General features: G+C 41.5%; 1 protein-coding gene across 9 annotated transcripts in view; it reads left to right on the top strand.

Moving 5' to 3' along the window:
• The first annotated feature begins 913 nt into the window (after positions 1-913).
• Positions 914-26,814, top strand: part of CD5L (CD5 molecule like) — a 47,712-nt gene continuing 21,811 nt past the window's right edge. The window contains exons 1-5 of one of the 9 annotated variants that reach the window (XM_074349640.1): positions 914-1,072; positions 4,995-5,021; positions 5,879-6,202; positions 7,290-7,607; positions 25,470-25,793. In XM_074349640.1, coding sequence (XP_074205741.1) covers positions 1,045-1,072; positions 4,995-5,021; positions 5,879-6,202; positions 7,290-7,607; positions 25,470-25,793 — 1,021 coding nt within the window. In that variant the 5' untranslated portion in view covers positions 914-1,044. Of the gene's footprint in view, positions 1,073-4,994; positions 5,022-5,878; positions 6,203-7,289; positions 7,608-18,833; positions 18,991-22,608; positions 22,636-22,961; positions 23,142-25,469; positions 25,794-26,814 lie in introns of those variants that run through there. The other 8 variants (XM_074349634.1, XM_074349632.1, XM_074349639.1 and 5 more) reach the window with 8 other exon arrangements.

Below are 26,814 nucleotides of genomic sequence, written 5' to 3'. Positions count from 1 at the left end.
AAGATACCATCTTTTCAAAGAGAAGACTTTAAAACCTTAAAAAAATTTTTTTTAAAATGCCTATAATGAACCAAACTTTGTGCAAAGTGATCCAAATGGTGCAAAGTGATCCAAATGTTACAAAGAAGCAAAGATGTTTTATTATAGAGGAAAACATTTCCCAGCTTGAAACAGTCGGGAGTGATATTAGCATACATAATTGAGTCCAGAGTTAAATAGTTCTTGAAGTATAGCTGCACTTAATAGCAAGGCAGGAGGACCTGGGAATATTGAAGGTCTTGCTACTCAATCCCTGTCCTTTGTATCTTAGACCTAAGAATGGCTTGATTCCTTTACCACAAGGATCTGTTTCCACTCACCTTCCAAAGATGGGCATAAACCAGCATAGCAGAAGAGCAGGTCCATATAGCACTGGAAAAGCTGGTTTGAAGGACATAAAGCCAGCTCTAGCTGCAGAGAGTGACATCTTGATTCTGAACGATGGTCCTGACTCTGGATTAGGGTGCCTCCAAGGGCAACTCTGCAGTTATTCTATGATCTCTGGCTTCTATACTTTTTAGTCATTTCCATCTGGAATGAAGGCACTAAGTTGGCCTTTTGTCCCAGAAACTACATGGGGCTCAGGCATTGCCTGATCCTCTAATGTGAAATGGCCCCATTCTCAGTACCTGCCTTTCCTTGTGGGAGTTGCTTCCTCTGTTTGCACAGTGAAAAGACCGAAAGGCTCCATCTCTGTATGGATGGAGCTAGGATTACAGCAGAACCAAGTCATAACAGCTTGGGATTTTTCAGTTTGTTTTCTTCATCTTTCTGCCAGTTCTCACCACCTGCCTTCCCCTGGGGACATGCTGATTTCAGCAAGTCCAGCTCTATCAGTTCTTCCCCTGAGCCCATTGGTTCCTGGTCATCTGATAAAGCCTCTGCTGCGAACAGGACCTGCCTCCCTCCCTCCTCTTGGCACACTTGCAGTCAAAGCTGAATACTGCTGTTCTGACATCTCCTTCTAGCCTTCAATTTCAGCTCATCATCTTAGGTACCTTGGTCATGGCTCGGCTGTTTTTCTTGATCGTTGGTAAGTACTTCTGCTCCTTTTGGTCTAGGCTTCAGAGTACTCTGGACCTTTGATCAGAAGAATCCTCTCCCTGCCCATCTGGTGCAGACTAGGTTTTTTTTTTTTTCTCTATAAACTTTTGATTCTGCAGACAAATTTTTTTTTAACATTTTTTAATTAAGTTATAGTCATTGTACAATGTTGTGTCAAATTCCAGTGTAGAGCATAATTTTTCAGTTATACATGAACATACATATATTCATTGTCACTTTTATTTTTGCTGTGAGCTACCACAAGATCTTGTATATATTTCCCTGTGCTATACAGTATAATCTTGTTTATCTATTCCACATTTTGAGATCCCAGTCTGTCCCTTCCCACCCCCCACCCCCTTGGCAACCACGGGCTTATATTCTATGTCTATGAGTCTGTTTCTGTTTTGTATTTATTTATTTATTTTTTTTAGATTCCTCATATGAGCGATCTCATATGGTATTTTTCTTTCTCTTTCTGGCTTACTTCACTTAGAATGACATTCTCCAGGAACATCCATGTTGCTGCAAATGGCATTATGTTGTTACTTTTTATGGCTGGATAGTATTCCATTGTATAAATATACCACATCTTCTTTATCCAGTCACCTGTTGATGGACATTTAGGCTGTTTCCATGTCTTGGCTATTGTAAATAGTGCCGCTATGAACACTGGGGTGCAGGTGTCATTTTGAAGTAGGGTCCCTTCTGGATATTCCTAGTCTTTTGAGGAATCTCCATACTGTTTTCCACAGTGGCTGCACCAAACTGCATTCCCAGCAGCAGTGTTGGAGGGTTCCCTTTTCTCCACAGCCTCTACAGCTTTTGTCATCTGTGGACTTTTGAATCATGGCCTTTCTGACTGGTGTGAGCTGATACCTCATTGTAGTTTTGATTTGCATTTCTCTGATTATTAGTGATATAGAGCATTTTTTAATGTGCCTATTGATCATTTGTATTTCTTCCTTGGAGAATTGCTTGTTTAGATCTTTTGCCCATTTTAGATCTAGGTATTTTTAAAGGAGAAGCTCCTGCCTGCTCTTTTCCTTTGTCTATATCTGGCAATTGTTCTAAATCCCCAAAGCCACTTAATCCATACCCAATTTATAATCCACCTTGATTACCAGATAATTTTCTATGTCCCTATATTTGCAGTGACACATTCATAATAATTTATCCCATTCTCTTTTCACATAAATTTTCCTAAATGCACTGTTTATAAAAAGACAAATAAATAGACCATGGGTTGCCACAGGTACAGCAAGAAAAAGAAGTAGAACTGCAGGACAAATACCTTTCATTGATCAAATTGTGCAGTTTCCTCTCAAAGGTGTTTCATATAATGTTTCCCTCGTTTCCCCAGTTTGTTATTGTTCAGATTAATGAAGAGTAAATGGGGATTTTGGAATCCCAGAGATCTGAGTTTCAATCCTTGTTCTTTGATTTCTTAGCTGTCTGAATTTTTAAGTTACCACACCTTTCTGAAATCTCATTCTCATCTATGAAATACAGATAATGTTTTTCACAGGTTTGTTAGGAGACTTTTCACAAGATACCAGTGACTGCTAGATCCCTTCCCTAGTCAGTCACATCCATTTTTTTAAATTGATTTATACTCATTTTACAATGTTCTGTCAAATTCCAGTGCAGAGCATAATTTTTCAGTTATACATGAACATATATATATTCATTGTCACATTTTTTTCTCTGTGAGCTACCATAAGATCTTGTGTATATTTCCCTGTGCTATACAGTATAATCTTGTTTATCTATTCTGCAATTTTGAAATCCCATCTATCCCTTCCCACCCTCCACCCCCTTGGCAACCGCATGTTTGTATTCTATGTCTATGAGTCTGTTTCTGTTTTGTATTTATATTTTGTTTGTTTGTTTTTGTTTTTTGTTGTTTTTTAGATTCCACATATGAGTGATCTCATATGGTATTTTTCTTTCTCTTTCTGGCTTACTTCACTTAGAATGACATTCTCCATGGACATCCATGTTGCTGCAAATGATGTTATGTGGTCAGTTTTTCTGGCTGAGTAGTATTCCATTGTATAAATATACCACACCTTCTTTATCCAGTCATCCATTGATGGACATTTAGGCTGTCTCCATGTCTTGGCTATTGTAAATAGTGCTGCTATGAACATTGGGGTGCAGGTGTCATTTTGAAGTAGGGTCCCTTCTGGATATATGCCCAGGAGTGGGATTCCTGGGTCATATGGTAAGTCTATTCCTAGTCTTTTGAGGAATCTCCATACTGTTTTCCACAGTGGCCACACCAAACTGCATTCCCAGCAGCAGTGTAGGAGGGTTCCCTTTTCTCCACAGCCTCTAACATTTGTCATTTGTGGATTTTTGAATGAAGTCACATCCATTTTTATTGTCTCAATGATCCAGTGCATCACTGAAGCCCATACTGGCCTCTCCATTCAGCACTTGTGTGTTTTATGCAGGAAACTACTCACATCATTAAGCTTCTGTGCATCCCCTATGTCACCTAGCAGGTAGTCTCACCCATCATGAACATACTATTGAATTGCCTTTGGATCTGGGATACTCATAGTTACCTACTCTGCTACAGAGCTTTCAAGTCACTTTTGGGCTCTATCACTTTCACACCTGCATATCAGGCTCATCACATTCAGTTTCCTTTGCATGGACATATGTTTTGTACTCTTCACTAAACATGTGGGGTGTGTTGTATAAAATAAAGTTGAGTTTTGGCCAATTGCAGACAAGGTCTTACTGAGTCTGGGAGTGGACATATCCTAAAGATTAAGGGCTTGGGGTTAATAAGAAATTACTTGGAAATCAAATGCAGACAATATTCCAGGACAGGCCACTGAAATACTTGGATGTGCCTCAAAAGCTCTAGGTTGGAAGTCCAGAGATATTAGCTCCTTCAGAAAGGTCCTATAAGATGGGGTGTTGGTGAGGGGGATGATGGGTTCTGCAATTCAAAATGCCTAGGTCTCAAGGACCATTGACAGTCACAGAGCTGAGGACTCTCATGACAGCATTAGAGGGTATCCTAATGGATAGAAGAGTCCAATTACACAGAGATCCTGTAGGAAGAAACTCTGATGTTTCAAAGATGTGCTGGTGCTCAAACCTGGAAGTTTAGAAGTAAATGTAAAAGTGCCTTCTGACCTGTTGATCAGGGTTTGGCACACTACAGCCTGCAAACAAAGAATGGATTTTACACTTTTAAATGGTGGGGAAAAAAATCAAGAGAAAAATAATATTTGGTGACACATAAATAAACTTCATTGTCCATAAATAAAGGTTCATTGGAACATGGCCATCCTCACTCATTTACTCTATATGGCTGCTCTCGAACCACAATTGAGAGAATTGAGTTGTTATTAACAGAGACAATATGGCCCAGAAAGCCTGAAGCATCTGGCCCTTTACAGGAAAAGTTGGCTAACTCTGGTCTAAATACAGTGTCAGTGAACACAGACAAATCCTGCTGATTTTCCTGTGTCCTTTGAGCTGCCCCCATGACATCTTTACCTTCTGCAACGAGTGTGTCTTGACAGTGGTCTCCAGCACACTTTCCTGTTGAGCCCAGAGGTTGTATTACCACACTTTAGTGGTAATCATCAATCAATCTAATTGATGAGAATAGAAAACCAGATCTATCCACACCTGGGTAGAGCCAACATCAGATGTAAAGAGATCATGATGGGTCAGTTAGCTGTGGTCTTTGTGGTTCATAGCCAGTGTACATCCTTCGGGGCTGGCCATTCCAGGATGATAAGGTCCCAACAGGGATGACTTTGGAAGCTATGTATTTACCACTCTGTCACACAAAGTTTGGCAAAGGCTTTCTTTTTGTGTTTCTGAACAAAGCCTTGGAAATTGACTGCATGATCTCACTTAATTCCTTCTTTTTTCCTCAGCCTTTTTCACTGGACCTGATATTTTAGGTAAGATTTTTTGAGTCTTAAGAAGGAGGCCTTTAAGCTCTGGAGAGTGAAAATTTTGAAGCTTCAAAGTCAGGGAGGCTCTGGTTCGAAACATACCCAGTAGACTTCTTTCTGTTTTCTCAGCCCACCCACTCGGTCTTCTGTGACTATATTTCCACTTCCAACTCTACTTGAATTATATTTGTACTCAGATATATATACCTTAAACTTTGATGTGCAAAAACTGAAATTTTTTTTCTTAGTTTTTTAATAGTTTTATTTTAATTTCTAGCTCTAACCTCCATTCGTCACATTGCTTCCCCCAAGAAATTATGGAAAAAAGGAGAGAAACAAAAGCAAATGAACAAAGCAAACAAAACTTCCCAATAAAGTTTAAAATAAGCCAGGTCAGAGATTTCTCACTCAACCGCTTCTTCTGGGGTTGATACCAAGTTCTAAGGGAGTTTGCGCAGGGTTGAGACAAGGTAGACAGTGGAAAATCTGATCCTCTGAAGTCAGATTCCAATCATGCAGGCAACTGGCTTATTACATGTGGCCCATGTTGCCATACGTTACACTGATTATAGTCCTATAAACCACAGGCCACCAGTCTAAATGTGGCCCCTCCGGGTATAAAAGAGCTCTATCAATCAACTGCCCTCCTCCATGGTAGTAACATACTATTAAGAAGGTAAGAGAAACAAAACTCAGAGATGGGGTCCTGAAGCTCCTCTTCTTCCTCTTCCCTTTTGACCTCTTCTCTCTCATTCCTCAATTTTCCATACCCTGCAAGCGTTGGAAGAGTTCTAAGAAGACTGTATACTGAGTACTCTCCAGGCTCCTCCCAGATCTCCAGCCAATATCTCATATCTTTGCAGAATCTTCATCCCACGTACGCCTGGTGGGAGGTCCACATCGCTGTGAAGGGCGAGTGGAAGTGCAACGGAATGGCGAATGGGGCACCGTATGTGATGACGGCTGGGACATGAACGACGTGGCTGTGGTGTGTCGGGAACTGGGCTGTGGAGCAGCCATGTGGACACCCAGTGGTGTTATATATAAGCCATTGGCAGATGAAGACCAAAAAGTCCTTATCCAAGACGTCAAATGCACTGGGGTGGAAGAAAATCTAATTCAATGTGAACAAGATGAAGACGTTTATAGTTGCTCCCACAATGAGGATGCAGGAGCGAAGTGTGAATGTGAGTATGGCAGTGCTCAAGAACTATCTGCCACCTACCTGTACCCCACATGCCCACTCTTGTCTTTATTCTCCACCATGAAATTTCACACAATGGCTGTTTGGCTCCTCGTCCTTCACATCTCACACTTTCTCAATTTGGGCCCTGGAGACAAACATTATCTTCACCTAGATGTGTTATTCCTTCTTGGTTGAGCTAATGATTTTCTCTTAGTTTCAATCTATATGAGAACCTGTTTCTCTTACACACACACACACACAAACACACACATGCACAGATCCAACAACCACTAAATATTTGTTGAATAGTGTATCTGTATATGTTGTATCTAGAGCACCGGGTGCAATTATAGGGAAGAAATAAGATTGCAGATTATAATGCATGCTTTTCCAGTTCTCAAGGAGTCCACTATCTAGCTAGGTAGACAGGAGATGCTCAGAGGAAACCAACACTCAACAACTGTACATATATATCTCTTATTGTTGTTGTATTCCTTTACTCCCTTCACATGCTTGCTTTCCATGTATTATGATTTCTCTCTCTGTGATGTTTCCTCATCCATTACACTATGATTTGGCTGAGGGACTAGTCCATGTCCTCTTTGTCATCCCAAAGAAACAATCACTAAAAATTTGTGCCCTGATGCTGAGGTCTCATTCCTATTTTTTAGAGAGATTGAGGGTCAAGAGGAGTAATCTGGGATACTTGGATGATAATGCTAAAAGTTAACCAAAAAGTTCTTGGTGTTGGACACATTGTGTATGTTATTATTGTACTTTTAAAAAGATCTATACAGTGCCTCGATCTGATTCTTATGATGAATAAATGAGGATTTGAATATGAAAATAATTTGAAAAAATAAAAACACTACAGGAATAATTAATGATTCAGCTTGGATCTGAAGAATAACACTTACTTCATCGATTCAGTTATCCATTCCTTCAGCAAGCATCTAAAAGACATTGCTAAGCACTCTTGTATACACTGTATAAACACCGAGAACTGAGACATGTGTGCGTTGGGTCTCCTTTTCTGGGAAGACTGTGTTCTTGCAGGGAGCAGATGCTTCATCTTTCTTTTCCCACAGTTCCAGAGACTGTGCAGCTGGTTGGCGGGCCTGGGCGCTGCAAGGGACGAGTGGAAGTGAAGCACAAAGGGCAGTGGGGCACCGTATGCAAAGCAGGCTGGAATCTCTCAGCTGCAAAGGTGGTGTGTCGGCAGCTGGGGTGTGGGAGGGCCATACTGACCCAGAGATGCTGCAGCAAGTCTACCCAGGGCCAAGGGCCCATCTGGCTGAGTGAGGTATCATGCTCGGGAAAGGAAGCAGACCTTCAGGATTGCCCTTCTGGACTTTGGGGGAAGAATAACTGCACCCATGACGAGGACACGTGGGTCGAATGTGAAGGTAATGCCTCTAAGTCCAGAGACTAGGTTCATTCACTAATTTGATTAAATGGAATTCCATTCAACCAATGTTTATAGAGAATTACTCATGCATCAAATAACCGTGGCAAAGTTATTTAATTATTGATCATCAATTCTTTTGTTTTTAAAATGGAGATAACGATACTTGCTTTTGTATGTGAAAATGCTTTAAATATTAAGCACTATATTAATATGAACTGTTATTATATTGAATCCTATATAATAGGGACAGGACACACCATTCATGCACTTGCTGAATTCTTCCATTTTTACAAACTACTAGAAAGTCATTTATAAATAATAGATTTTTATAAAATAGATGAGAAAGTGAAAAGATCCTAGTTCAGGAGACGGACCTGGGCCACGTGGATTGGGACCTAGAGAAGGTGCTATAATCATAGAAGCCCAGGTAGAGTTCCAAAAGTGCTGATGGGATTTGAACGAGGATGCAGATGATCCTATACATTCTTCTTTCTATGCCTTTCTCCACCCCCTGACTTCCTCTTCCACCTTACAGATCCCTTTCAATTGAGGCTGGTAGGAGGAGAAAGCAAGTGCTCTGGGCGACTGGAGGTGCTGCACAAGGGTGAATGGGGCACGGTCTGTGACGATGGCTGGGGAGAAAAGGAGGAACAGGTGGTCTGCAAGCAACTGGGCTGCGGGGAGCCTGTCTTTGTATCTGCCAAAGACCGGAGAAGGTTCGGCTTTGGGAATGGCCGCATCTGGCTGGATGATGTTTACTGCTCAGGGCAGGAGCAGTCCCTGGAGCAGTGCCGACACAGGTTCTGGGGGCATCACAACTGCAACCACCGGGAAGATGTGGCTGTGGACTGCTTAGGTAAGCCCTGCAGACGGGATTCGTGAGGACTGGCAGCGAGGGAGGTGGAGAGGGGCCGGTGGGGGTGAACGCTGGGAACAAGGGCTGTTCTCCCAGTGCCACACAGCTGCCCATGGTAGTCACCTACTCTATGTGCATTTCAGGGGATGTAACTGAGACATTCTAGTAATGAATAGAACAATAATAATAAGGAAAACCCATACCATATATTATTGAATGTGAGAACAAGAGGGGTTTTGAAGACTATTGGATTAACATCCTTAGATTAAACATGAAGAAAGTGAAAGTCAGAGAACAGAGGTGACTTTCCAAAATTACAAAAAAAATGCTTTTGAATGATGCAGCAGAACTAAAATGACAAGGCTTGACTCTTAACTCGGAATTAGTTCTGTTAGATGACTGCAACCTTCAAACTCTAAGTTTAAACTGCAGAACATGGTCCCACCTCATTCTACCGATTGTCACTCCCCAGAATGTAAGTTCATCTGTGGGAATGGAGCTAGGGTAGGGGGCTATTTGGGAATGCCCATGAGACTGTCTTTCCAGAGAGGCCAGAGTACCAGCCCTGCACTGCAGATCTCTTCAGGGGAGTGAATGAAGAAACCCTGTCCCAGCATGAGGCAGGAAATGCAAGCGTGACACCTAGGTGGCTAACTCAAGAGAGTCACACTCTGAAGCCCAGCTTTATAATCAGGCTGGGAAGCTGGTGTGCACGGCTGCTTGGTTAAACACTCAGCTATGGAACCAGGGAAGAGCTGACCGTTGGCCAGAGATGTCAAGCAGTTAATGCCCAGAAGAGGAGAGATTTAGTGACAGAAGACTAGGCTTTGAATCCTGCTGCTGCTATTCTGAGGCCATGTAATCTTAGTCACTTCACTGCTCAGAAACTCAGTATTTTCATCTGTACAAAGGGAGACACTTATCCCATTTCTCTTGAAGAGCTCTGTGATCGTGTGAGGGTAAGAAGCGTTAATATGTGAACGCTGCCTGTGACTCACATGGGAGCTGGTTGAATGAGTCCCTGGGACACTGCACCGGATTCCGACTTGGTTCACGTCAGTGTGAGACGTGTGTGTGATGAAGCTCTAGGAGGGTCTCCTTTCCTATTCTGGGACCCCATTTTTCTTGGCCTCTTTGTGACTGAAAGAAATAATCCCCTCTTGGTATGTCTACATCCTAACTGTGCATTCTTCTTCTCTTTACAGAACATAATCCTGACCTTCTTGGTGCTTTACCTGCAGATCCAGAGTGACCTTTACTTTCTCATGGGGCCCTGACTGGCCCAGCATGAGCACTGGGCCTGCAGGCTTTACCTGCTGCTCCCTCAGCCCCTCAACAGGAGTCTGAACACTCTGCCACACCTGGCTCTCAGAGCCAAGTAGCCCCATCGCTGCCTGGAGATATGAGTTGTTGAAGTGTTTCTTGCTGGAGAAGATGCACTCCCAGTCACCCTCTCCTCACTGCTGACCCTTTGACATTGGTTCTCTCCTCTCCTGCTTCTTCTCAGCCAGCCTGAGATCCCCAAGCCTGTTCCTTTAACCATGACAGTCCATTTCTAAGACAAGATCTATGTCTGTAAGGAACATGAAAGGAACGGGACAACAAAAGGAATATTGGAAAGGAAATATGGGTAAACAATTATCTATGGAAATGGGAGGAAACCTTAGAGTCTTTTTGAACTCTTTTTCTCAAGCTTCAGGTGTTCACAACAATTAACACCTCACTATTTTCTTAGTTATTGATGACAGTAGATCATTTTTCAAGAGCAGAGCAGGATTTGTGATCCTAGAGATTTTCATGACACTTGAGAAGAGATTTCACATGCCCTGAATGCCCATAGTAAAACATTTTTGTTGACCATCTGCATACAACTTGCTAATGTGCTGTGCATTTAACAAGAAGAATCTCACAAATGAATTATCTTAGGAAAAATATATTGGCATAGAGCTGCCACTGGGAGAAGGGAAAGGAAGAGATGCAAAAAGAGTTTGGGGAGGTCCAGAGTTGTGTCTCATGCAAATCAGATGATATCATTTTAATTTTATCAACTCAGACTTTGAAGTCTGCAAGTCTGAGGCAAGACAGAGCAGCACTGAGCTGAGAATCATGACTTAATCCTAAAAATGGACAGCTTTAGATTCAGACCAAGTTGAGTGGCTGCAACAAGCCTTCATTTATGCTTTCTAATAAAGTACATCTTGAAGTCTCAACAGTTGCCTCTCTGTGTGATAAACTCTTTCTACCTAAGGGGAAGCAAGGGTTGTCAGCTTTCCAGGGACAGCCTTTGAGGCAGGATTAGGTAGAAAAGAACCTGCAATCATATGTGGAATATAGCTCTCTCCTCTCGATGCAGAACTCTCTCCCTATTTCCTAACATGGGAAAATGGGTAGAGAAACTTAACTTCATAGAAGAGAAGAAAACACCTTTAACAGATGTTTGGGGATCTACCCTGTCTCCTCAAAGAGATTTTGCCTTTATCTGATCAGGTTGTCTCTTCCTGATTTTCCCTGCAGACTAGTATCATGTTCCCTCCACTGCAGAGTATCTAGAATCTAGAGGCCAACTAAACTGCCTTGATCGAGTCATTGAAAAGCTCTTTAATCCTGAATCAAAGCGGGTTGGAATTTCACAAGGGGAATTCTGACTTCCCCTCAATTTCTGCTCAAAAATTTCTTTTGTAAAAGTCCACCTTTAAAAGACCCCAAAGAACCAATTAGACAAAAGTAACACCTTCCAATGCAGAAAGCAAGACATGGCAGAAGTTTAATAGTGTTAAAGTTCTGATAAGAATGTATCCTTTAAAGAGAGGAAATTGAGAGGCTGAAAGACAAAGTTGACACTAGCGTGTTAGCACTGTCCAGGAGAAAAGTGTTCTCTGGCCCAAGAATATGGTTGTTTATCTTGATTTCCAAAGTGGACAGGGATAAAATAGCGTATCAGAGCCTGAAGAAATTAGCAGAGTGACAACTACTGACAGTGCTCACAGATATTCATGCCTGCCTCTTCTTCCTGGTCTATCCTTTGTCTTATTAGAAGATACACCAGCCAGTCCTCCGGGCCCCACCCTAGCAGGGCAGTGCAGTAAACTGGAGCTCTGCAGTCAAAGAGAATATTACCCATTGGGTATTTTAGGTGTTGCCAGTTGGCACACAACTTATCCCCCAAGGACCTGTCCTGTAACCAGCATCTCCTGAGCTTGCCCTGTTCTGCAGAACTACCTGGCACGTGCAGGCTCACTGCACATTCGTCCAGGGGTCCTGGGCAGCAATGACCCTCCAGGTCTGTGGAGCTGGAGCCTAACACCAAGTACCTACGTATTCTCCAGTGAGGAGGGAGGCCACCCCGGAAATTCACCCTGAGGTGGTAGCTGCAAATTGGCAACAGTCAGTCCCCATTTGGACTTGCTGCCTGGTGGCTCCAGGCTTCTCCAGCAACCAGGGCTCCCAGGTCTTTTATCTAGGTGGGACCATGTGTCCAGTTATTACAATGGCAGTGATTTATGACACCTTCCCATCAAGGCAGATAACAATAGCTTGCCTCCTCCGTGCTCCTTCTCTCCCTATCTTCAGGCTTGTGAAGACCCCAAGGACCTAGGGGAGGGCATACTCAGAAGACAGAAGGAGCCTGGAACTCTGAATGATTGTGTGGGGCCGGGGTCTGTCACTCACACTCTGCTGATTGTGTCATGATTAAGAAATAAACATTATTTCTGTTAAGCCACTGAGATGTTGGGGTGGTTTTTGCAGTAGTTAGTTTAGTCTGACTAAAACAAACATAAACATTGTAACCTGACTATACTTCAATAAAAAGTAAAATAAAACAAAGAAAGATAAATAGTATTTATAAAAAATCCGCTACATTGTTTCAAACCTCACCAAATGACTTTCTGACAACGGGTTGGCTTCCTCAAAACTTCTGGGTATCTAATATTCCATACTTATCAGGAAATGTGAGACTTGGCCCACACACCATTTTATTTCTGGTATAAATTAACTCTGTTTTATTTTTTAAAACACTTTTTATTGATTTATAATCATTTTACAATGTTGTGTCAACTTCCAGTGTTCAGCACAATTTTTCAGTTATACATGAACATATATATATTCATTGTCACATTGTTTTCTCTGTGAGCTACCATAAGATCCTGTATATATTTCCCTGTGCTATACAGTATAATCTTGTTTATCTATTCTACAGTTTTTTTTTAACATTTTTTATTGATTTATAATCATTTTACAATGTTGTGTCAAATTCCAGTGTTCAGCACAATTTTTCAGTTATTCATGGACATATACACACTCATTGTCACATTTTTTTCTCTGTGAGTTATCATAACATTTTGTGTATATTTCCCTGTGCTATACAGTGTAGTCTATTCTACAATTTTGAAATCCCAGTCTATCCCTTCCCACCCCCCACCCCCTTGGCAACCACAAGTTTGTATTCTATGTCTATGAGTCTGTGCTTCTTCTTGATTCGATGATTTTCTGTATTTGTGTGATTTGACTCCTTCCTTTTTATCTTTTATATATCTACTACATGTTTTTGTTTTATAGTTATCATGAGGGTTACATAAAACGGAGTTATAAGAGTGTATTTTAAGCTAATAACAATCTGACTTCAAACTCACACAGAAGCTCTATGCTTTTACACTCCCCTCCACATTTTATGTTTTTGATTTTTTACATATTTTAACATTGAGTATTCATTAATAAATTATTGTAGATACAATTATTTTAGTACTTTTGTCTTTTAGCCTTTATACTAGAGATACAAGCGATAACCTACCAGTCTTACAATATTAGAATATTCTGAGTTTAAATATATAATTACCTTACCAGTGACTTTTATACTTTCATATGTTTTCCTGTTACAGATTAGCTTCCTTTTATTTCAGCTTGAAGCACTCTCTTTAACCTTTCCTGTAAGGCTGGTTGAGTCATGAATCCCTTCACCTTTTGTTTGTCTAGGAAACTTTTCCTCTCTCCTTCAATTCTGATGGGTAAGTGTACCAGGTAAAATATTCTTGGTTGGCAGCTTTTTCTTTCAATTGATAGCCGTATGGGGGCTTCCTTGTGAAGAACAAGTCTCTTTTCTCTTGCTGCTTTTGAGATTCTGTCTTGTCTCTTAACTTTTGACAATTTAATTAAAATGTGTCTCAGTGTGGGTCTCCTTGAGTTAATCTTTTTTGGTATTCTTTTTGCTTCCTGGATCTGGGTGTCTATTTCTCCAGATTAGAATAATTTCAGCTGTTATTTCTCTGAATAAGCTTTCTACTCCTTTTTCTCTCACTTCTTCTAATCTTCTATAATGTGTATAATGATTCACTTGTTAGTGTCCCATCAGCTCCTCAAATTATCTTCACTCTTTTTAAAAACTTCTTTTTTCCTTTTCCTTTCTTGATTTCTTCCTTGATACAATGAATTCCACTGTCTTCTGTTCTAAGTTTGTTGATCCTTTCTTCAGCTTAATCTAGTGTGCTGATCTGCTCTACAGATTTTTTAAAGTTAATTATGACAGTCTTTATCTCTAAGTTTTCTGTATGGTACTTTTTAATATTTTCTATATCTTTGTTAAAATTCTCTCTTTATTCATGCATTGCTTTCTTGATTTTGGTGAGGACTTTTGGACCATTATTTTGAACTTTCTATGAGGTAAATCATGTATTTCATTTCACTAAGATTGTTTTCTGGAGATTTATCTTGTTCTTTTGTTTGAAATACATTACCCTGTTTCTCATTTTTCTTGACTCTTTATGATGGTTTCTGCACATTGGACATAACAACCACTTCTCCTGTTCTTGACAGACTGGCCTTATGTAGGAGATGTATCTTGTCAATCAACTGAGTCTGAGCTCTTGGTTGCCTCTCAAACCTTTGTGATTTTCTAAGCTGCTGTCCTTGTTCTTAGCAGCTCCCAGTAGATGAAGGTGTTCCAAGACCCATCAGTATCCAAGGGCAAGGAAAATATCAATACACCTGTTCAGGTTCCCAGAGGACACAGATGGTTCTCTTGATCACACAGATTAAGGAAAATCATCATCACCTTGGTGAGGAAGGATTGGAATTTGACAGGACAATTATCCCCACGGCTAATATCCACATGCACAATTTACATTTCACATGAGTGAACTGTGCATGTGACTCTTTACAGAGCCCTAGTATCAGCGTTAGGATACTGTCCTCCATGGTGAGGCAGCAGAGTGCACTGATGCTCAGTAACCCCTTGGACACTTCCTGATTTGAGGCTGGTTCATAGGTTCATCAGACAGCTCTTCGTTCTCTCCTCTCATTGGTGCTGTACTGACCATTTATTCTTACATTACCAGAATAAGGGCTTTTTTTCCGACTTGAGAATGTCTGTCTTTCATGGGGACTAGATTTAGGATCAGTTACGTCTAGGGAGCTAACTTTCCAGCACAGAAAAACTACATAAGGCTAATTAGCTTGAGGAAAGGAGTTGGCCTCCTGTGTTTGGTGATTAACTGAGAAGTCACACTATAAAAGACTTGCTTTGCTGTCATTTTTGATTTCCCACTTAAAAGAGGAACATGAAACTGGATTAAGCAGGAATAAATTAGTGAATTATTTATTTGATAGAAAAGGCAGAAGTGAAAACTGATCATTCTAGCAGAAAAGGTTTAAATCATGTTCAACAGAACTACCCCAAAGGGTCAAAGTAACTTGCTCAAGGTCACATGGCTATTAAGTGACACAGTAACCAGGTCTGTGTGCCTCCAAAGCACATCCTCTTAGCCCCTGCACTGCAATGCTTCTTTGTAAGGACAGTCCCAGGAAAGTCCAGAAAAGCACAGTTTGAAGTTCACTGGGCAGAGCACACCAAGGACATAAAGACGTCCAGGGCCAGTTTTCTGCCAGCAGGACGTGCACAATCCAGCAGGATGCACACAGAGCAGCCAAGCTTTCTTCCCTGTGAACCTTACACTTTTGGCTGCCATCACCCATCCTCTTCTCTCTTGGGTTTGACACTTCAGGTGCCAGAAGAATGGGAGGCCATTATGACTCTGTTGTGTCCTGAGGGGGTCCACAGTCCAGGTGTCCTGCCTGGCTCAGCATGCACAAGGGCCCCCAGCCTGATAGGATTGCTGCTGGCATTTTCAGAAGGCTTTAGGATCTTTTTCCTGATCGTGTTTAGAGTGTTTTTGCAATTTTGAGACTTGGTGACCAAAAAATAATTACTAATAATCAACTAACCATAAATAATGGAATCTATTAGTAAACCATGTGACTAAATATCTACAGTTATAGATCATGTTCTCTCAGAGAACCTATATTGTCTTTAGAGTTTTCTCATGATGCGTTGAGCAAATATTTTCCTGAAGTGTCCATTCATAGGTTTTGTTATCTCCTCAGGAATACCACAAAGCCGTTTTATTCTAAACGCCGGAAAAGTGTCCTTGTGCTTCCTCAGTCCCGAGTCCTGGATCTATTCCATATTTCGAGCTCCTTCTCACTGATAGGTGTTTACAGAGGTACACGGGAAAGGGCAGCCATTCCACCAGAATCCTGTTTTCTAGACCAGATATTATAGAAAGACAGCCCAAGAGATTCCTAGTCATTCTGCCAACCATCTCAGAATGTCAGTCTTTACTTTCTCCCAGCCAGGAAGCACACCCCAAAGGCTGTCACCTGTGGGTTCAGTCCCACCCATCTCCAAAGCCCATCCTGCATAAGATAGGTGCACATTAAACACCTTGTCTCACCAAAAGTGACTAGAATGAGTCTTTCTGGAAAATAATCCCATTATTATGGTGCTGAACACCTGACTGACTTAGTATCCTATTAGCTTTTTCAGACTGCCCTTTGATTATGCAAACCCTAGAGAGGCAGAGTACTTATTTCCTGCCAGTTTTTTCTCTTGGAGTCCCTAAAGCCCCTGTCCCCTAGCCCATAAGAGACAATGTGGACATAATAGACAAGAGGTGATGTTTCTTTGGTTCTATGGGCTCAGTGATGTCCTTTGGCTGCCAACATAATCCTTTATTCATTCACAGAGTCAACAGTCACTTATTGCATAACAAGCACTGGGCATACAAGGGGAACGACTTAGATGGTTTCCTATTCTCATAGAGACCACCAGTAGTAGACATACTCAGTTCTTTGTCAGACGGATTTCACTTTGATGCTCAAGCAGCAGAACATGCAGCTCATCCTTCAGTAGAGCACCCCAGAGAATGTCTTCTATGCTCTTCTGTTGTTGCACATCGATGTTCTCCAGACAGCTATCTACTTCCACACAGTTTTGGGCTTACCACCCCCTGCATCCCGCCCCATCTTCCTCATCTAGAGAAGCCTCATACTGATAACCCCTTCTCAATTGCCTAAACCCCTCCGCTTTGGAAACTTCCACCTTCATTCACTTTCAGTCCCCTGACTTGGGACTTGTCACTGCCATTGCCCAGAACTGCTTCTCCTCCAAAGCCTTAAACACTCCCCTCCAAGTCTCTGAACAACTTGTCATCCCTTGAACTTTCTGTCACTTTCATTTACCCTAGCCCTTCCTCAGTGAGATCCTCTTTCAGACAACTTACTTCTCTGTTCACTTGTTATCAGCCCATTTCCTGATCTCTAAGTCTTGTAGGCTACTTGAGTTACTCTCTCATCTCGAGCCCCTTACATTACCAACCTCCCAGCACACTTTCTTACAAGGCTCCAACAAGGAATCCATCAGGCTGATAATCTCATGCTGACCCTCTGACTGCTGCTTGAGAGGACCTCACAATGGGGCACATTGGTTCCCCTTAACAAATGCAGGTTTTCAACCAAGTGCTTGTCTTTATCCAGGGTCCCTTTTCCTCTCATTTACTATGTCAGTCCCTTACCACTTTTCAGAAGCTTCCTGTCCAATCCAGCCTCTCTGGCTCCTGTTATGAAGCTCACCCTCCATTTCACCCCCCTGACACTGTGACGGTGAAGTGTAGTCTCCTACTTTCCACCTACTATTGCTGACATTGATCTTTATTTTCACCCTCTGTCACACTTTTTTTCCCTCCAGAAATCTGTGAATCATCTCAAAGCACTAATTATTCCTCATTTTCACATCCGAAGAGCAAAGTCTTCTTACAGATTCTACAATTAACTCTCTCTCGTACCCGTCCCTTCCCCTCAACACCTCTCACCACCCTGTCAGTTTGGACTCTCTTGTGCTCTCCCTGGACTGTCTACATTTCAACACCAATAGCCCCTGGCACCTGACTGCCAAGCAGGCTGTGACTCAGCCATTCCAAACTCCCCTTTGTTGGTTACATGGGTCATGCTACTTCACTTGTCTGCTTATGCAGAGCAACGTCTTTTCCCACTTTGACTCTCCATTCTACTATCCTTTAATTCCTGTTCAAGTGTCATTGTCTCTCTAAAATCTATTATTAACCCCAAGTAAAGGTGACCACTTTCTCCATCGTGTTCCCAAAGTGTGTTATACTTTCCTCTATTAAAGCTGTTTTTACATGGCATCCCAGTTACAAGAGCATTTCATCTTGAAGCAGCAAATATCCTTTATTCATCAAGGTACTGCCTCCATACATCACATTCACCTGGCACGCATGGTGGCTAAAACATTTTTACTGAATATAATAAGAGACAATGTATAGGAGAAGAAAAAAAACAGGATTAAAAATAAATGACTATAATGAACCAAAGTTTGTGCGGAGGAAACTGAATGTTACAAAGAAGCTAAGATGTTTTATCATAGAGGAAAAAATTCTGTTTGAAAGAGTAGGGAGTGATAATAGCATACATAATTGAGTCCAGAGTTAAATAGCTCTTGAAGTATAGCTGCACTTAATAGCAAGGCAGGAGGACCTGGGAATATTGAAGGTCTTGCTACTCAATCCCTGTCCTTTGTATTTTAGACCTAAGAAGGTCTTGATTCCATTACCACAAGGATCTGTTTCCACTCACCTTCCAAAAATAGGCATAAACCAGCATAGCAGAAGAGCAGATCCATATCGCACTGGAAAAGCTGGTTTGAAGGACATAAAGCCAGCCCTAGCTGCAGAGAGTGACACCTTGATTCTGAACGATGGTCCTGACTCTGGATTAGGGTGCCTCCAAGGGCAACTCTGGAGTTATTCTATGATCTCTGGCTTCTATTGTTTTTAGCCATTTCCATCTGGAATGAAGGAACTAAGTTTGGCCTTTTGTCCCACAAACTACATGGGGCTCAGGCTCTGGATGGATGGAGCTAGGATTGCTGCAGAACCAGGTCATAACATCTTGGGATTTTTCTGTTTGTTTTCAGCATCTTTCTACCAGTTCTGGCCACCTGCCTTCCTCTGGGGACATGCTGATTTCAGCAAGTCCAGCTCCGTCATTCTTCCCCTGAGCCCATTGATTCCTGGTCATTTGAAAGGCTCTGCAGCAGATAGGAACTGCTTCCCTCCCTCTTCTTGGCACACTTGCAGTCAAAGCTGAATTCTGCTCTTCTGACCTCTCCTTCCAGCCTTCGATTTCAACTCATCGTCTTTAGCTGCCTTGGTCATGGCTTGGCTGTTCTTGATCCTTGGTGAGTATTTCTGCTCCTTTTGGTCTAAGCTTTAGAGTACTCTGGACCTGTGATCGGGGGAATCTCCCTGCCCATCTGGTGCAGATCTAAGTATTTTTAAAGGATAAGCTCCTCCCTCCTCTCCTCCTTTCTCTATTTCTGGCAATTGTTCTAAATCCCCAAAGCCACCTAATCCATACCCAATTTATAATCCACCTTGATTACCGGCTAATTTTCTATTTCCCTATATTTGCAGTGACAAATTCATACTAATTTATCCCATTCCCTTTTCACATAAATTTTCCTACATGCACTATTTATAAAAAGACAAATAAATAGACCATGGGTTGCCACAGGTACAGCAAGAAAAAGAAGTAGAGCTGCAGGACAAATACCTTTCATTGATCAAATTTTGCAGTTTCCTCTAAAAGGTGTTTCATATAATGTTTCCCTAGCTTTCCCCAGTTTCTTATTGCTCAGATTAATGTAGAGTAAATGGGGATTTTGGAATCCAAGAGATCTGGGTTTCAATCCTTGTTCTTTGACTTCTTAGTTGTCTGAATTTTTAAATTTTTATTGAGTTATAGTCAGTTTACAATGTTGTGTCAATTTCCAATGGAGCTCACAATTTTTCAGTTATATATGGACACATATATATTCATTGTCTCATTCTTTTTCACTGTGAGCTACCACAAGATCTTGTATATATTTCCCTATGCTATAAAGTATAATCTTGTTTATCTATTCTACATATGCCTGTTGTTATCTACAAATTTTGAACTCCCAGTCTGTCCATTCCCCATCCTCCCGCCTGGCACCCACAAGTTTGTATTCTATGTCTATGAGTCTGTTTCTGTTTTATATTTATGTTCATTTTTCCTTTTCTTTCTTTCTTTCTCTCTTTCTTTCTCTCTTTCTCTCTTTCATTCTTGCTTTCTTTCTTGCTTTCTTTTATTCTTCCTCTTCCTCCTCCTTCTCCTTCTTCTTCTCTCCCCTTCTTCCTCCTTGTCCTCCTCCTCCTCCTCCTCCTCCTTCTTTGCCTTCACCTTCACCTTTAGATTCCACATATGAGAAATCTCATATGGCATTTTTCTTTCTCTTTCTGGCTTACTTCACTTAGAATGACATTCTCCAGGGACGTCCATCTTGCTGCAAATGACGTTATGTTGTCACTTTTAATGGCTGAATAGTATTCCATTGTATAAATATACCACACCTTCTTTATCCAGTCATCTGTTGATGGACATTTAGGCTGTTTCCATGTCTTGGCTATTGTAAATAGTGCTGCTATGAACATTGGGGTGCAGGTGTCTTTTTGAAGTAGGGTTCCTTCTGGATATATGCCCAGAAACAGGATTCCTGGGTCATTTGGTATGCCTATTCTTAGTCTTTTGAGGAATCTCCATACTGTTTTCCACAGTGGCTGTACCAAACTGCATTCCCACCAGCAGTGTAGGAGTGTTGCCTTTTCTCCACAGCCTCTCCAGCATTTGTCATTTGTGGACTTTTGAATGATGGCCATTCTGATTAGTGTGAGGTAATATCTCATTGTAGTTTTCATTTGCATTTCTCTGATAATGAGTGATATTGAGCATTTTTTCATGTGCCTATTGATGATTTGTATTTGTTTCTTGGAGAATTACTTGTTTAGGTCTTCTGCCCATTCTTGGATAGGGTTGTTTGTTTTTTTTCTTGTTAAGCCATGTGAGCTGCTTATATATTCTGGAGATCAAGCCTTTGTCAGTTTCATCTTTTGCAAAACTTTTCTCCCATTCCGTAGGTTGTCATTTTGTTTTGTTTATGGTATCCTTTGCTGTGCAGAAGCTTGTAATTTTATTAGGTCCCATTTGTTTATTCTTGCTTTTATTTCTATTGCTTGGGTAGACTGCCCTAGGAGAACATTTTTGAGATGTATGTAAATTACCACATCTTTCTGAAATCTCATTCTCATCTATGAAATTCAGATACTATGTTTTTCACAGGTTTGTTAGGAGCCTTTTCACAAGATACCAGTGGCTGCTAGATCCCTTCCCTAGTCAAATGCATCCATTTTTATTGTCTCAATTATTCACTGCATTACTGAAGCCCATACTGGCTTCTCCATTGGACACTTGTGTGTTTTATGCAGGAGACTGGTCACATCATTAAACTTCTGTGCATCCCCTATGTCACCTAGCAGGTAGTCTCACCCATCATGAACATACTATTGAATCTCCCAGGCTTACTTTCCATTCTACCTTCTTCATGAAGCCTTTGGATCTGGGATACTCATAGTTACCTACTCTGCTACAGAGCTTTCAAGTCACTTTTGGGCTCTATCACTTTCACACCTGCATATCAGGCTCATCACATTCAGTTTCCTTTGCATGGACATATGTTTTGTACTCTTCACTAAACATGTGGGGTGTGTTGTATAAAATAAAGTTGAGTTTTGGCCAATTGCAGACAAGGTCTTACTGAGTCTGGGAGTGGACATATCCTAAAGATTAAGGGCTTGGGGTTGATAAGAAATTACTTGGAAATCAAATGCAGACAATATTCCAGGACAGGCCACTGAAATACTTGGATGTGCCTCAAAAGCTCTAGGTTGGAAGTCCAGAGATATTAGCTCCTTCAGAAAGGTCCTATAAGATGGGGTGTTGGTGAGGGGGATGATGGGTTCTGCAATTCAAAATGCCTAGATCTCAAGGACCATTGACAGTCACAGGGCTGAGGACTCTCACTACAACATTACGGGGAATCCTAATGGATAGAAGAGTCCAATTACACAGAGATCCTGTAGGAAGAAACTCTGATGTTTCAAAGATGTGCTGGTGCTCAAACCTGGAAGTTTAGAAGTAAATGTAAAAGTGCCTTCTGACCTATTGATTCAGGGTTTGGAAAAGTACAGCCTGCAAACGAAGAATGGATTTTACACTTTTAAATGGTGGGAAAAAAATCAAGAGAAAAATAATATTTGGTGGCACTTAAAGGTTACATGAAATCTAAATTTCATCGTCCATAAATAAAAGGTTCGTTGCAACATGGCCATGCTCACTCATTTACTTATACATGGCTGCTCTCGAACCACAATTGAGAGAATTCAGTTGGTATTAACAGAGACAATATGGCCCAGAAAGCCTGAAGCATCTGGCTCTTTACAGGAAAAGTTGGTTGATCCTAGTCTAAACGCAGTGTCAGTGAACACAGACAAATCCTGCTGATTTTCCTGTGTCCTTTGTGCTGTCCCCATGACATCTTTACCTTCTGCAACCAGTGGGTCTTATCAGTGGTCTCCAGCACACTTTCCTGTTGAGCCCAGAGGTTGTATCACCACACGTCAGTGGTAATCATCAATCAATCTAATTGACGAGAATAGAAAACTAAATCTATTCACACTTGGGTAGAGCCAACGTCAGATGTAAAGAGAACATGATGGGTCAGTTAGCTGTGGTGTTTGTGGTTCCTAGCCAGTGTACGTCCTTCGGGGCTGGTCATTCCAACATGATAAGGTCCCAACAGGAATGACTTTGGAAGCTATGTATTTACTACTCTAATTGTCACACAAAGTTTGGCAAAGGCTTTCTAGAGAGTTGTGTTTTTGAACAAACTCTTGGAAATTGACTCATGATCTCACTTACTTCCTTCTTTTTCTCTCAGCCTTTTTCACTGGACCTGGCCTTCTAGGTAAGATTTTTTGGGTCTTAAGAGGGAGGCCTTTAAGCTCTGGAGAGGGGGTTGTGAAAATTCCAAGCCAGGGAGGCTCTGGTTAGAAACATACCCAGTAGAATTCTTTCTGGTTTCTCAGCCCACTTACCCTTTCTTACATGAGTATACTTCCACTTCCAAAACCTAGAAAGAGTTATCTTGCAAAGAGATCCCTCCTCACTTGCCCTCTGTGGCCCATGACTCTCAGCCACTTCTAAGTAGTAGATGGCTTGGTTTTGGCTCAGAAGTTACCTTATCCCCTTGTGTGCATATCTGGGAAATAAACTTCCTTTTCCCCTCATGAGTTCTACCACTTACAGGTGCCTCTGCCAGCTTCAATAGTACATTTGTACTAGAAATGCATCACCTTCTATGCAGCACATGGCTTCGCATGGCTTCTATGCAGCAGAGTGCAGACTGGGTTTCTGACACCACTGGCCACCTCCCCGAGGAGTCTTTGGGCACTGCGCAAACTATTCACAGAGGTGAGAATGGGACTGCACAGAGAGAATTAGCTTGTGGGAGAAGAAGGCTCTGATGGTCCAGACAAGGAGGTTGGCTGTTGATTATCAGTTTCTTTTACCTTATCCTTTCAGTCTATTCTTTCTCTTGATGGTAAAGTCTTTACCAGGAAGGGGCCACTATAAACTCTGCTATGAATGTGGAGGATCCTACATCCCGCTCGGTGCCTTTGAATCCTTAAGGAGTGCTGCTTCTGGGCCTCATCCAACACTCAGATTACTTGGTCTTTTTTATTCTCTGGACTCCAGGGCTGCCCCTCACCGCAAGTGCAGTGAGACAACTGCTCTCTGTAGCGTCCTGACATTCCAGGATATTGGTCCTCCACCCTTGGGTCTCTCTCTCAAGCCCTCAGCTAATGAAGTAGCCTGCCTAGGACACAGCCTGGGGCACAGCTGCCCTGACAACCCCCTGTGTTCTTCTCTCTGACTTTCAAATGTTTCCTCAACCTTTCTTTCCTCTCAAGCTGGATTTTTCAAATATTTATTCTTTCTTTTTCTTTTTCTTCTTCCTCTTCTTTTTCTTGTTTTAACGTATTTCTTCTTTCCTAGGAGGTGTTCCAGTCCTCCAGTACATGGAACATGAAAATTTATTTAAAACCAGAAATTTATAACTCAAAATCAAACAACCTGTGCATGAACCTGATGGCTGCTATTTGCTTGAGTACACCGTAATGTCTATCCAAACTCTAATTAATCTTACTTATAATGCCTCAAAAGTTATTCCTAGATAACTCTACTTGAATTATATTTGTACTCAGATATATATGCCTTAAACTTTGACGTGCAAAAACTGAAATTTTTTCTTAGTTTTTTAAATAGTTTTATTTTAATTTCTAGCTCTAACCTCCATTCCTCATACTGCTTCCCTCAAGAAATTATGGAAGACAAGGAGAGAAATAAACGCAAATGAACAAACCAAATATAAATTTCCTAATACAGTTTAAAGTAAGCCAGGTCAGAATTTTCTCACTCAACTGCTTCTTCTCGGGTTGATACCAAGTTCTAAGAGGATTTGCGCAGGGTTGAGACAAGGTAGACAGTGGAAAATCTGATCCTCTGATGTCAGATTCCATTCATACATGTGTCTGTCTTATTCCATGTGGCCCATGTTGCCATATGTTACACTGATTATATTCCTATAAACCACAGGCCACCAATCCAAATGTGGCCCCTACGGGTATAAACGACCTCTGTCAGTCAACTGCCCTCCTCCATGGAAGCATGGCAGATGTAGTTCTTTATCCCTGTGTCACTCTGGGGCTGAGGAAACTTGGTGGGATTACCTCAAGCCTACGAAATGTAATCTCCTTGGGGGCAGCAATGCTGACTACCTTATTCATCACTATTCTCTGAATTCATACAACAACGCCGCTATTGTAGTACTCAAAAATTTCTTTCCTGATGGGCTCTTCCTTGGTGTCCTCACACATCCATCTCTACTCAGTGTCAAAGTCTTGCTAGAAAGGAAAGAATTTCTGTTAGTCTTTTCTACCTCCATAGCTGTAGTCAAAAAGCAGAAACAAGTCCTGGATTCCTCACAACGTATCTGAAGGCTCTGTGAAGTCTCTCTCTTACTACCAATGCCTAGAATGGTCTAGACTCTGTTTTGGGGCTCTGAGACTCTGAGGCCTGACTCTTACCTTGCCCAGTACTCTCTGTATTTCTTCTGAGCTGGGTTCTTGGACATGGGAAAATGTCATAGGAAGTAACAAGGATGGGTAGGGCTGGATTATTGACATTGGGAGAGAGAGTCAGCTTGTTCAGCCTGAAATACATGCAGGCAACTTGCCTCAATCTAGCTGCTGTGGAGAGGAGGCAGAGTCATGAAGAAGAAAACACAACAGATATTATCTCTACACTCAGGTTCTGACCTGGAGCTTGCACTATTTGACAGTGTGACCATATGATCTTCAATTTCATGAGGATCATTTTCTTCACCAGTGCAATTGTGGGGCAGACTTGATGATCTCTGTGGGTCCTTCTTATCCTGACCGCCAGAGATTCTAAAAACTGCTGATTGTTCAACCATCTTTCTCTTAATCTTCAAATTCAAAAGCCAGCAGTTATATCTTGGTGTCTTGAAGTGGTAACATACTATTAAGAAGGTAAGAGAAACAGAACTCAGAGATGGGGTCCTGAAGCTCCTCATCCTCCTCTTCCGTTTTGACCTCTTCTCTCTCATTCCTCAATTTTCCATACCCTGCAAGTGTTGGAAGAGTTCGAAGAAGACTGTATACTGAGTTCTCTCCAGGCTCCTCCCAGATCTCCAGCCAATATCTCATATCTTTGCAGAATCTTCATCCCACGTACGCCTGGTGGGAGGTCCACATCGCTGTGAAGGGCGAGTGGAAGTGCAACGGAATGGCGAATGGGGCACCGTATGTGATGACGGCTGGGACATGAACGACGTGGCTGTGGTGTGTCGGGAACTGGGCTGTGGAGCAGCCATATGGACACCCAGTGGTGTTATATATAAGCCATTGGCAGATGAAGACCAAAAAGTCCTTATCCAAGACGTCAACTGCACTGGGGTGGAAGAAAATCTAATTCAATGTGAACAAGATGAAGATGTTTATAGTTGCTCCCACAATGAGGATGCAGGAGCGAAGTGTGAATGTGAGTATGGCAGTGCTCAAGAACTATCTGCCACCTACCTGTACCCCACATGCCCACTCTTGTCTTTATTCTCCACCATGAAATTTCACACAATGGCTGTTTGGCTCCTCGTCCTTCACATCTCACACTTTCTCAATTTGGGCCCTGGAGACAAACATTATCTTCACCTAGATGTGTTATTCCTTCTTGGTTGAGCTAATGATTTTCTCTTAGTTTCAATCTATATGAGAACCTGTTTCTCTTACACACACACACACACAAACACACACATGCACAGATCCAACAACCACTAAATATTTGTTGAATAGTGTATCTGTATATGTTGTATCTAGAGCACCAGGTGCAATTATAGGGAAGAAATAAGATTGCAGATTATAATGCATGCTTTTCCAGTTCTCAAGGAGTCCACTATCTAGCTAGGTAGACAGGAGATGCTCAGAGGAAACCAACACTCAACAACTGTACATATATATCTCTTATTGTTGTTGTATTCCTTTACTCCCTTCACATGCTTGCTTTCCATGTATTATGATTTCTCTCTCTGTGATGTTTCCTCATCCATTACACTATGATTTGGCTGAGGGACTAGTCCATGTCCTCTTTGTCATCCCAAAGAAACAATCACTAAAAATTTGTGCCCTGATGCTGAGGTCTCATTCCTATTTTTTAGAGAGATTGAGGGTCAAGAGGAGTAATCTGGGATACTTGGATGATAATGCTAAAAGTTAACCAAAAAGTTCTTGGTGTTGGACACATTGTGTATGTTATTATTGTACTTTTAAAAAGATCTATACAGTGCCTCGATCTGATTCTTATGATGAATAAATGAGGATTTGAATATGAAAATAATTTGAAAAAATAAAAACACTACAGGAATAATTAATGATTCAGCTTGGATCTGAAGAATAACACTTACTTCATCGATTCAGTTATCCATTCCTTCAGCAAGCATCTAAAAGACATTGCTAAGCACTCTTGTATACACTGTATAAACACCGAGAACTGAGACATGTGTGCGTTG

This window comes from Camelus bactrianus, chromosome 21, assembly GCF_048773025.1.
Source record: "Camelus bactrianus isolate YW-2024 breed Bactrian camel chromosome 21, ASM4877302v1, whole genome shotgun sequence".
In the NCBI taxonomy this organism is placed as follows: domain Eukaryota; kingdom Metazoa; phylum Chordata; class Mammalia; order Artiodactyla; family Camelidae; genus Camelus; species Camelus bactrianus.
The sequence above is the reverse complement of the archived record's forward strand: the minus strand, read 5'-3'. Positions and strand labels throughout refer to the sequence as shown.